The sequence below is a fragment of the Equus asinus genome, chromosome 23 (assembly GCF_041296235.1).
Source record: "Equus asinus isolate D_3611 breed Donkey chromosome 23, EquAss-T2T_v2, whole genome shotgun sequence".
Lineage (NCBI taxonomy): Eukaryota > Metazoa > Chordata > Mammalia > Perissodactyla > Equidae > Equus > Equus asinus.
Window position 1 is genome coordinate 13,135,026 of NC_091812.1, and position 12,481 is coordinate 13,147,506.

Genomic DNA, 12,481 nt, shown 5'->3' on the forward strand with positions numbered 1-12,481 from the left:
TATATAGAGAGAGAGGGGCCTAGGTTAGAAACAGTCCTTGATTTTGACTTTCCTTTCTGGTCAGTCATGCATAACTGTGGTATGAAATGGAACCAAAAATTACTGCCAGCCTGGTTTACTCTAATTGTTCTAATCCTGTGAATATAATGTAATTTGCCTTTCTAAACTTGTAAGGCCAAACTCAAGAAGAATGATAGACCAGGTTCAGATGTAACTTCTGCTTTGCAGTCTTTTCTCCTGTGGCTGGATAGAGATAACTTTTCTCTATGTGCTTTCACAGCACTTTGCTGAGGCCTCCTATCATAATAACCAAGAAATATTATAATTATGTGCATGTATTATTTGTCTTGTCTACTAGACTGGAGGCACTTTGAGGGAGAAATTTCTTTCTCATTTATCTAGTATTTCCAGAACCCACATACAATGATGACACTGCTGAACTCATGACTCACTGGAGTACATGGCAGCTCTATCCTTCTGGTCTCTCATTCCAAAAGTCTGATAGTCAACCTTGACTTTTCTCTCACTCTCCTGCCCAGTATCCAATCTGCTGGTTAGTCCTGTTGGATCTGCCTTCAAATATAATCTGAAGATGACCGCTTCTCCTCATTCCGCTGATGTCTGTGATCTGACAGCCATCCTCCCTCATCTGCACTGCTGCAGTGGTCTCCTAACTAGTCTCCTTGTTCCTTCTCTTGGATCCTTATAGTCGTCGTCCTTTTCTTTTGGTGCAGAGCACTTATCACCATCTGACATACTATAAAGCTTACTAATTTGTTTTATTTTCCTCCTCTAGAATGTAAGCTCCATGAGGTCAGAGAATTTTGTTTTGCTGTAAGACTATGCATGTCAATGCAGCACAACCACAAAGACATAATTACTACCTGGTTGTGTTTTCCAAGTGTCAATTCAGCAAGCCAAGATGGATGAGATATATGAGTATATGACTTGAGCATGTTCTTACATATTTCCAAGATGGCCTTTCCTTTTATAGTCCAATTCCCAATTTAAATATAAGATCCTATGCTTTCACTTTCGATGGTTGGAAACAACTAACTGTAATGGAGTCCTTGCCTAATTTTAGGCCCTTGGTCCAGACCATCCTGTGTATGAGATGGGGGAAGGAAGATGACAAACTAATGGGACAAAGGCTGGAGAAAGCATATCAGATTGGAAGTTGGAAAATCTGGATTTCAATCTTGCTACGTGACTTCTAAATAGTCATTTAACCTCTTCTCTGGCCCTCAGTTTCCTGATTCGGCAAAATAAGATGGTTTCTCAGCTATGATTTAAGTTTATAATTCTATAAATTTTACAACCCAAATCAGGACCAGGTTTTGGAGAGATGGTTATGAGATGCTTGAGAGAGAGACATCCTCTTCTGTTTCAGTAGCAAAAGTGGTCTTAAGGGCAGAGTCTATGGCTTGTTTGTCTGTGGGTTCCCTAGTACAGAGCCTGACACACTGGAGCGTCTAGAGAATGAATGTGCTCTTGTTGACTGCCAGATGGAATATATTGAGTAACAGATCTGAAATAAAGGGCTAAACTAGACAACATAAAGCTTGACTTTCAAATATGTCTTTAAGATGAATAGCATAGCAATTAAAGAACTGAATTAACATTTCTCAGTTCTGCTGAATCATCACAGAATAGGAAAGACATTATTAAGACTACATTCTTAAAGACATACGTATAAATAACCATTTCAGGAATATACACAGAAACATTTCTTGGGAAGGCTCAAGGAAAACTACAGAGGAAAAATGCTGCTCAATTGGCCACCCAAAAGAATCTGCTCTCTGGAATGAGGAGCCCTGAGAAAACAGAAGGGAAATAGAGATAAATTATGATAAATTAGAAAAAATATTAAAGAGTTGACTAAATCAAGACATAGTTTGTTAGATTAAGTCATCAGAAGCCATACAATCTTAAGGAGCTGGACTTGTATAAATCAAATTCTCTTTAATAAAAACACAACTCTATTTACAAATATAGGGCTCATTTATTTCATTTGTTTGGTTCACACTGAATACTTACTACAAACATACATTTTTTTATGTCTTATACTTGGTAAATAACCAAAAAATAATACCAGGTAATCTGGGATGCGTGGCTGAGTGTTACAGTGAAAGGAAGGCACCATGGCTCTGTAGAGTCTGACAATCACAAAGCAACCCAGGCTGAATCCTTGGGCAGTTTCTTAAATTCTCTTGACCTTAGTTTCCTGATTTAATGGAGAAAATAATTCCTGCCTTGCCAAACTGCAAGAATAAAATAATGTATGTTACATGCCTATTAGAATTTGGATGTTAGCTGCTCAAAAAAGTGATAGACAGCATAATCAAATTCTACTAAATGAGTAGGGAACACAACAGATGCTTTCAGAGATAGAGTGGAACAAGGTTGGTATGACCAATAAATTGGGAATGTTTTCATCAAAAAGGTGATACTTACAAGCTAGCCTTTGGAGAATGTGGGAGTTTTGAGAAAAAAATGAAAGGAGATGAAGTCCTGTGATCTGTTTACAGATAAGCAAAGTTGTGGAGGTAAGAACAGAATTGGAATCTTTAGCAGAGAGGAACAAAGAAAGGATCATAATCATGATGATGAGAAACAGAAAAAAAAAAAAAAGTGCAACTGGTATAACATTTTAGACTAAACCAGGCTGCTAAACTCCAAAATCTCTAACAGAGCAAACCTAGTTTGGCTTTATAAAATGTAGTATTGAGGAAATATTCATCACAATTCACAATTTAGGAAGAGAGGCATGATCAGAAGTAACAAATCAAATCTGTTAGTGCTAAACTCGTACAGTTAAAACCAACTAGACGGGTTAGGAAGATTCTTGAATGCCGTGCAGCTTCTTGCTTGTGACCCAGATTCCCAAGCCAAATAACATCAGGGAAATTCTATTAAAATACAAGACCCTTTTATTAAATCTGAGGAATCTAAAGCAAGCAAACGCCAAAGCTAAGTGGGCTTCTCTGGTGAGACCTGTGGTTAAGCCACAGAGGTGGGCAGGCCCGGAGGCTGTGACCTGCTGCATGTAACGGGCAGGTCAATTATGTAACTCACTTTCTTAATTATTCCCCCCTCGGAATGAAAATGAAAAAAATGTCTGTCAGGATTGTTAAACAGTGCAGATACTCCTCAGCTTTATTCGGAAGGAAATAAATCTTACTAGAGTCCTACATTAAGTTTCAGATTACGACAGGTATTTAATTGAATTATGCAAAATGAGGAATCAAAGACCATGTTTGATTGAATTTCAATACCTCAACCCAGGAACTTTGATCTAATGCTCTCCAAGGGATCACTTCAGTCACACATGCTATACATAAAATGGTATACTGGTGACAGTTTAATGATAATTTTTAGTAATATTATAAAACATTACTGGATGGGGTCCAAGGCAGACCTGTCTAAGCAGTATAGTTTATGAAGGAATCAAAATCTGAGGTCTTACAAAACAAAAAAAGAAGGAAATAGACATGGATATTTCCAGAGAAATACATCATTATGGTGTATATTCATAAATTAGGAATAGAAACATATACCTTACATAAATCAGTAACATGTAGATTAAAATGTACATCAAAAAAAACAGGGAAAAAATGAACCTGAACTGAAATATTGTTCCAGTACTAGAAAGCAGTAGACCTAATGGACTGACCGGTGCACTGACATGATAGAAGCTTGGCTTAGTAACAAAGCAAAAAGCTTCTTCTAATGGGATATTTTTGAAAGAAGTCTGGCTAGGCCCTATTTAAATTTTACTTCTGTTGCCTCATGTTTTTCTGGCAGTATAAATTCAAGAAAGAGGAGCTTTGCTATCAGAAGTCTTACCAAGTAGACTATTATTTGGTCTATGAATTTCTATAAAAAATGCTTCCTCAGGATGTTAGTCTATATTTAGGTCTTAAATGTGTTCTCAGGAATCAGCAAATATGGGTAAATATTTATTGTGCTCATACTCATGGTGTCAGGAAGATAACTTTATGAATTTATGTAAAAATTTTAATTGCCAAGTGGGATAAAGCTGAACATACTGAATATATATCCAGTTTAAAATGCCAGTGCATTTCCTTTCCAAGAAAATAAGTATTTCTAAATGTTCTAAATGGTGGTTGGGAGAGAGAAGAGTTTATAAAGATAATACTCAGTAGATAAATAGTATTAAATAAAAGTAAATACCAATTCAGCATGTTCAGAAGAGAGGAGGAATAAATTTTTATAATGTTTCCTTTATTCATCACTCATCTACAAAACTCATCTGCATGTGTATTCATTTGACAAACACTTCTGAGTGCTTATCAAGTGAATGGCACACCCTGGAAGGCACTGGGAATTTAATGGTGAACAAGCTGTAGTAGTTGCCTGAGCTCATGGGACTTATGGTCCAGCAGTAAGGGGAGAGGGGCTGACAAACGAACCTGTTATTGCAAAAAGGAATAATGAGTGCTTAGATCATGGGGTGGGGTGAGATGAAGGGAGGTGAGTGATAGGGGAGGGGATCAGAGGATGGCCTAAGCAGCAGGCATTCCATATACAGCATAGAGGCTTAGGGGGTTAGAGTGAAAACCTCATATTTCATCAATTTAGAATCCAATCACAATCTATAAACTTATACAGACAATGAAGAAATCATCTTGCTAAAAAAAGAAAGACATTTCATTTTGGTAAAAATGGACTTGAAGTACCTTCCCAAAGTTTTTTCCTAACTCAGCCACTTCCCAATATTGTTTTCTTTGAGTTACGGCCTCCACACCTTTTCACTTGAACCCTTCTGTTATGTTTACAGTTTTGGCAGTGGTAATTGCCATTCTCAGTGGACACTGAAATGCACATGCCGTGGCCTGAATGGCGTAGATGATACAGTGGAAGGCATAACTCCCAGCGCGACATTTGGGGGAGCTACTTTCAGCCCTACCCTGATTCTGCTCTTGGACACGACTCCATCCCTGCCGTGGGACATCTTCAAGCATTAGCCCTAGACTTCCTGCCTACCTCTTTCTACCATTCTCTGTTGGCTGTGTTTCTTCATTAAACTAACAGCTCTGCTGTGAAGATTTCCAACTGGGGAGATAGCTGGGAAATGTTTGGGTTGGGAGAGTGGGTGGGTGGGTGAAGGCTATGAAGCACTGAGGGACAAGAAGCAATGCTGCTCAGGAAGGGAGAATTCCTCTTCTTTTTTTCCACGTCCATTTCCAAGGACTTTGGGGAACAAGAAAGCCACACAGAGCTATTTATAACAGCAAAAATATAACCATCTAGTCTTTTCAATCACAAATGATAGCATATCTAAAAACAGTAGGAAAAATAAAAATGAAACTATAGCTGGAAAAAATATTCTCTTACCATAGTATGTGAGATACTCTGCTGTGTGTAAAAATGTCAATGAAACCAGAACGTTGCAAATCCAGTTTATTCCAGATGAACATGCGTTTCCTGTACTTCTTGCCCAAAGGGGATATATTTCAGAATTCACAGTCCAAGGCATTGGTCCCATTCCTGAGAAATACAAAATTAAAAATTTCAGTAAAGTAGTATGTAAGGAATTTTAAAAAGAGTAGCTTGTCTCCTCTAAAAAGAGACAACTTAATTAACACAACAATAGCCTTTGGTTTACCAGGTGCGAAGAAAACAACATATAAAATAAGGCCCAGAAGTGCAGTCCAGGAGTACGGAGTAGGGCACAAATTGTAAGCCCAGAATACTTCTTCTGTTTTGAATTTGGTTTCATTTTCACACCTGAAAAATAATGCAATATAAATATTAACTTAGTGTTTTAGGGTATAGTTGCAGAAATTCAATGTGATCATTTAGGATGTATTTGGAAGTTCCTTAATATCATTAAGGAAAAGGGTCCAAGATGTTTCTCTTGAACAAGAAAGTTAAGATTTAAATATACAGTATTAAATATGCAAGCTCACATAGAACTTTTTAGAGCTGAATATAATTCAAGAGCAACACAAAGAAATACATTGTACATACAACTCAATAGAAAAAAAACCTGATTAAAAAATGGGCAGAGGCTCTGAATAGATTTTTTTTTTTTAAAGATTGGCACCTGAGTTAACATTTGTTGCCAATCTTCTTTTTTTTTTCTTCTTCTTCTTCTCCCCAAAGCCCTCCCAGTACATAGCTCTATATTCTAGTTGTTGAATAGACATTTTTCAAAAGAAGACATACAGATTGCCAATAGGCACATGAAAAAGTGCTCCACATCACTAATCATCAGGGAAATGCAAATCAAAACCACAATGAGAAATCACTTCACATATGTTAGACTGGCTAGCATCAAAAAGAGAAGAGATAAGTGTTGAGAAGGATGTGGAGAAAAGGGAACCCTTGTGCACTGTTGGTGGAAATGTAAATTGGTTCAGCCTCTGTGGAAAACAGAATGGAGGTTCCTCAAAAAATTAAAAATAGAACTACCATCTGATCCAGCAATTTTACTTATATTTACCCAAAGAAAACAAGAACACTAACTTAGAAAGATATCTACTCTCATGTTCATTGTGGCATTATTTACAATAGTGAAGACACGGAATCAACCTAACTGTCCATCAGTGGATGAATGGATAAAGAAAAATGTATATATACACAATGGAATATTATTCAGCCTTAAAAAAGGAAATCTTGCCATTTGAGACAACAGAGACAGACCTTGAGGGCGTTATGCTAAGCGAAATAAGTCTGGCCAAGAAAGATAAATAAGGTATGATCTCACTTGAATGTGTGATTTTGTTTAAAATAACAAAACAAGCTTACAGATACAGAGAACAGGTTGTTCATTATGGGAAGGGGGTTGGGGGGGGTGGTGGTGGGGTGAAATGGGTCAAAAGGCCCAAACTTCCAGTTATAGAAGAAATAAGTCCTGAGGATTTAATATACAGCATGGTGACTATAGTTAATAATATTGTATTGCATATTTGAAAGTTGCTAAGAGAGTAAATCTTAAAAGTTCCCATCGTAAGAAAAAAACATCTGTATATATGGTGACAGATGTTAGCTAGACTTATTGTGGTGATCATTTCACAAAATATCCAAATATTAAATCATGTTGTACACCTGAAACTAATATCATGTTATATGCCAATTCTACCTCAAAAAAAATATATATTGTGTTTCATAGCATTTTTCATACAAGTCCGACACGATTTCCAGTTAGTCCTTGAAAGCTGCAGTAACACTTTTAGACCACTGAGAGTCAGTATGTTGTAGAAAGACTAGATTTTGCAGTCAGGACAAGACTCAAATTTCAGAACCAGCTTTTTCTTATCTGTAAAATAGCGATAATGCCTTACAAGTAATGTTAAGGATTAGAAGGGTCCTGTAAAGAGGTGATAGGGTAGATGAGGGCAGAGAACAATGCTTATATCTTATTCCAGCCAACCCTTTCCTTTTCTGCTGTGCATCCTTGCTTACTTCTCTATCAGTCACTCCTTGCTGTTTGCCTCCTAGTTCGACGGTGGAGCAAAGTCTTCTATGGTCTTAGATGGATTGTCAGGTTGAACTTCCAATTCTTTACCTTAATTGAAATCTGAATTGCACCTCAAGATACACTCAGCCTCAAAAACATTCTTATCCCTTCTTGTTATTTTAGACTGTTGTTCTGCCTCCATCAACCTCTGTTTTTGAACCTTGACATCCAAGCCCTATCCTTATTGCTGTGTCTGTGACCTCCATCATAACACCCTACCTGTCTTGATGATTTGGGTGCCTGGTCAGTCATCTTCTCCACCCGCTCTCCTCCTTTGCCACATTCATTGATTTTTACTTCTAGCCCATCTAATACCGTGGCTTGATACTTCCTCATTTAACCTCTGAAAATGCAGACAGGGCACTTCATAATTTGCTTGATCTGAAACTATTTTTCTTTAAGTTCTCAAACACAGAGTATTCCTTTTCTGATTACAAGCACTTTATTTCCTCATTTCTGATAACTTGCTCCACACCCAAATCACAGTGTTTAGATTCTAAACTCCTCTCAGTATTCATTCACCTGATCGCTCAGCTTAGTCCATGCCAATACTGTCTTCTCTCGCCTCTAGAATCCATCTTTCTTTCCTCCACCCTTGTCTGCCATTCTCACCATTTCAGTTCCTAACCCTGTGCAGCACCATTAACTTCCTTCAATAACCACTTTTCAGAAGCTGGGCAAAACTGTGAAACCATGCTGCTGGGTTCTATGAAAAGTTCATGCTATTTCTTCTCAGTTGGGTCCCTAATTATGCTTCTTTATTTTTATCCCTTATGGTCTTCTCTACTGAATTCTTGGCTTATAGCAGAGTAGGCATTCAATAAATTTTGTCAACTATTGCCTCAATTAATTAAAATATTTCTTACTGTCCTCTAGCCTTGAATCTTTCCCTCTGCTTTATAGGTACTAAGACCTTGGCTCCTTTCAATTTGAATGCCCTCACTTTTTCTCTACTGAACCTTTACTTTTCTATATTTTCTTTCAGCTTTTCTCCTACCTCCAATGGTAACATGTCTCTTGCCCTTTCTAAGGACTGCCATTCCTGCATCTCATTCTCCTGCATCTCATTCTCCTGCTGTCTCCTCTGGGGTCACGTTCTATCAGTAGTCTGTTCTCTTTCTGCCATCTTTAGTTCCTTCCTACTAGACCCTTCTTTTTACAACACAAAAGATCACTTCTACTCGAATGTTCAACCCCTCTCCTATTACTACTGCTAGCTTGTTTGAAATTACAGACAAATTTATCCTAGTGAGCTCTACATCCTCACTACCCACTCTTTCCTTCACAGCCCTGCTCCCCTATCCACCCAGATGCCAGCTGACTCTTACTCAGGCTGTTTTCCGAATCTGCTCACCCAAAAGTCCTCAATGACCTCCTGATCCCCAAATTCATTTATCTTGCCTTAATTTTGAGGCTCTGATGACTCTGTGGTGGTTGATATTGCTGACAACCCTCCTTCTCCTTCCCCTTTACTTTTAGATCTATATCTTCGCCTTGTCTCACTGACATATATGTCTTCGTTGCCTTTTCAAAATGCCTCTTCCTCCCCTCAACTCTAAATATAGCTGTTCTCTAAGGCTCTATTCCGGGGTTTATACCCTCTCTCTCAATCATCTCATCTAATTTTAGGGCTTTTCAATCTCCACGTGGATGCTGAAAGGTTATTCTAGCCTCGACCTTTTTCTCAAGCTCCATTGCTGGAACTTAGGTATCTGCTGTGCATCCACAGCTAGATATCCTGCTGTGGCCTGAGCACAGTATGGCTGCAAGGGAATGCCATGTCTTCTCCAGGAGGTGGGAGTTGGGCTGTTCTGGGTTCAAATCATGACTCTATCCCTTATTAGCTGTGCTCATTCATTCAAAAATTTAGATAATGAGTGCTTTTTATGTGTGAGACATTAGTGATACAGCTCTGAACAAAATACCCACCGTCTGCATTTGTGCAAACTAGAGTTTAGGGGCACAGGTTGCAGTCCTGTTTCCTGATCTGTAAAATAGGGCAAAAGACCATTATCACAGGCTGTTGGGAAATGAAATGTGAAAATGCATACTGAGTGCTTAGCACACTGTCTGGCATGTAGTGAGTATATGCACAGTAAGTATTACTTTACTAGTGCCTCTCATGACATTTCTATTTGAGTTAACACCTCCATTCCTTGACTTGAAATTGATTAAAATCTTGGAGTTATCTTCAATCTTTTCTTATCCATCTCTTTTTTTAAAGTTTATTTTCTTTATTGAGCTAAGATTGGTTTATAACATTATGTACATTTCAGGTGTACATCATTATATTTTAAATTCTGTTTAGACTACATCATGTTCACCACCCAAAGTCTAATTACCATCCATCACTGTACACATGTGCCCTTTTACTCCTTCACCCTTCCCCCTCCCCTCTTTGCCCTCTAGTAACTACCAATCTAATCTCTGTATCTATGTCTATGTTTCTTCTTGTTGTTTTTACCTTCCACTTATGAGTGAAATCATATGGTATTTGTATTTCTCCCTCTGACTTATTTCGCTTAGCATAATACCCTCAAGGTCCATCCATGTTGTCACAAATGCCAAGGTTTCATCATTTTTTATGGCTGAGTAGTATTCCATTGTGTGTATATATCCCCCTCATCTTCTTTATCCATTTATCCATTGATGGAAACTTGGGTTGTTTCCATGTCTTGGCTATTGTGAATAATGCTGCAATCTTTTTGACTTAGTGTTTTCATGTTCTTTGGATAAATACCCAGAAGTGGGATAGTTGGATCATATGGTAGTTATATTATTAATTTTTTGAGGAATCTCTATACTGTTTTCCATAGTGGCTGCACAAGTTTACACTCCCACCAGCAGTGTCTGAGGGTTCTCTTTTCTCCACATCCTCTCCAACACTTATTTCCTGTCTTAATGATTATAGCCATTCTGAACGGCGTCAGGTGATAATAGCTCATTGCAGTTTTGATTTGCATTTTCGTGTGCCTGTTGGCCACGTGTATATCTTTGGAAAAATGTTCAGATCCTTTGTCCATTTTCTAATTGGGTTATTTTTGTTGTTGTTGTTGAGTTGTATGAGTTCTTTATGTATTTTGGATATTAACCCCTTAACAGATATATGATTTCCAAGTATCTTCTCCCAATTGTTAGGTCGTTTTTTCTTTTTCTTTCTTTTTTTTCTTTTTTTTTGAGGAAGATTAGCCCTGAGCTAACTTCTGCTGCTAATCCTCCTCTTTTTGCTGAGGAAGACTGGCCCTACGCTAACATCCGTGCCCATCTTCCTCTACCTAGCATGGCTTGCTAAGTGGTGCCTTGTCTGCACGCAGGATCCAAACCGGCGAACCCCCGGCTGCTGAAGCGGAACGTGTGAACTTAACCACTGCACCAATGGGCCAGCCCCTGGTTTTTCATTTTGTTGGTGGTTTCCTTTGCTGTGGTGAAGCTTTTTAGTTTGGTGTAGTCCTACTTGTTTATTTTTACATTCATCTCCCTTGCCTCGGGGGAGTCATTGTATTCAAAAAGATACTGCTAAGACCAATGTTGAAGAGTTTATTGCCTATGTTTTCTTCTAGGAGTTTTATGGTTTCAGAATTTACATTCAAGTCTTTAATCTATTTTGAGTTAATTTTTGTGTACAGTGTAAGATAATGATTTTTTTCTTTTGCATGTGACTGTCTAGTTTTCCCAACACCATTTATTGAACAGACTTTACCTTCTCCATTGTAAGTTCTTGGCTCCTTTGTTGAAAATGTGTGGGTTTATTTCTGGGCTCTTGATTCTATTCCATTGAGCTGTGTGTCTGTTTTTGTGCCAGTGCCATGCTGTTTTGATTACAATAGCTTTGTAGTATATTTTGAAATCAGGGAGTGTAATACTTCCAGCTTTGTTCTTTTTTCTCAGGATTGCTTTGGCTATTCAGGGTCTTTTGTTGTTCTATATCATATAATTTGGGGATTCCTTGTTCTATTTCTGTGAAAAATGTCATTGGGAAATTTTGATAGGGATTGAACTGAATCTGTAGATTGCTTTAGGTACATTTTAACTATGTTAATTCTTCCCATCCATGAACATGGAATATCTTTCCATTTATTTGTGTGTCTTCTTTGAACAATGTTTTATAGTTTTCAGTGTATAGGTCTTTCACCTTTTTGGTTAAGTTTATTCCTAGGTATTTTATTTTATATTTTTGCCATTGTAAATGGGATTGTATTCTTAATTTCTCCTTCTCCTATTTCATTGTGTTACAGAAAGGCAAGTGATTCTTGTATGTAGATTTTGTATCCTGCATCTTTACTGTATTCGTTTATTATTTATAATAGTTTTTTTTGTTGGATTCTTTAGAGTTTTCCATACATAAAATCCATCTGCAAATAGTGACAATTTTACTTCTTCCTTTTCAGTTTGAATCTCTTTATTTCTTTTTCTTTCCTGACTCCTCTGGCAAGGACTTTCAATACTGTGTTAAATAAGAGTGGTGAAAATGGGCATCCTTGTCTTGTTCCTCTTCTTAGAGGGAAAGATTTCAGTTTTTCACCATTGAGTATGATGTTAGCTGTGGGTTTGCTATATATGGCGTTTATTATATTGAGATACTTTCCTTCTATGCCCATTTTATTCAGTTTTTAAGAATTATAAATGGATGCTCTGTCTTGTTGAATGCTTTCTCTGAATCTGAGATGATCATGTGATTTTTATTCTTCATTTTGTTAATGTGGTGTATCACACTGATTGATTTGCAGATGTTGCACCATCCATGCACCCCTGGGATAAATCCCAGTTGATCATGGTGTATGATTCTTTTAATGTATTGTTTCATTTGATTTGCTAGTATTTTGTTGAGGATTTTTGCATCTATGTTCATCAGTGATATTGGCTTATAATTTTCTTTTTTTGTGTGTTGTCCCTGTCTGGTTTTGGTGTCAGTGTAATGTTGGCCTCATAGAATGAGTTAGGAAGCGTCCCCTCCTCTTCAATTTTCTGGAAGAGTTTGAGAAGGATAGGTATTGA

The 12,481-nt window shown here is 37.6% G+C and overlaps 2 protein-coding genes across 21 annotated transcripts in view; one reads left to right on the plus strand and one right to left on the minus strand.

Annotated features, from left to right (window-relative positions):
- The window catches only part of LOC123276100 (regulator of DNA class I crossover intermediates 1-like), a 154,672-nt gene that overhangs the window by 107,514 nt on the left and 34,677 nt on the right, over positions 1-12,481 (plus strand). For 5 of the 17 annotated variants that reach the window (XR_011497511.1, XR_011497514.1, XR_011497519.1 and 2 more), the window contains one exon: positions 4,802-5,352. The exons of 9 other annotated variants lie outside the window; for them this stretch is intronic. The gene's annotated coding sequence lies outside the window, so the exon portion shown is untranslated. 3 more of the 17 variants (XR_011497512.1, XR_011497517.1, XM_070495953.1) reach the window with 1 other exon arrangement.
- Positions 1-12,481, minus strand: part of LOC106845824 (uncharacterized) — a 96,107-nt gene that overhangs the window by 3,749 nt on the left and 79,877 nt on the right. For 2 of the 4 annotated variants that reach the window (XM_070495962.1, XM_070495963.1), the window contains 2 exons: positions 5,630-5,751; positions 5,359-5,511 (listed from right to left, as the gene is read on the minus strand). Coding sequence is in view for 1 of the 4 variants with exons in the window: in XM_070495965.1 (XP_070352066.1) it covers positions 9,434-9,473 (40 nt within the window). In the remaining 3 variants the exon portion in view is untranslated. Of the gene's footprint in view, positions 1-5,358; positions 5,512-5,628; positions 5,752-9,415; positions 9,474-12,481 lie in introns of those variants that run through there. The other 2 variants (XM_070495965.1, XM_070495964.1) reach the window with 1 other exon arrangement.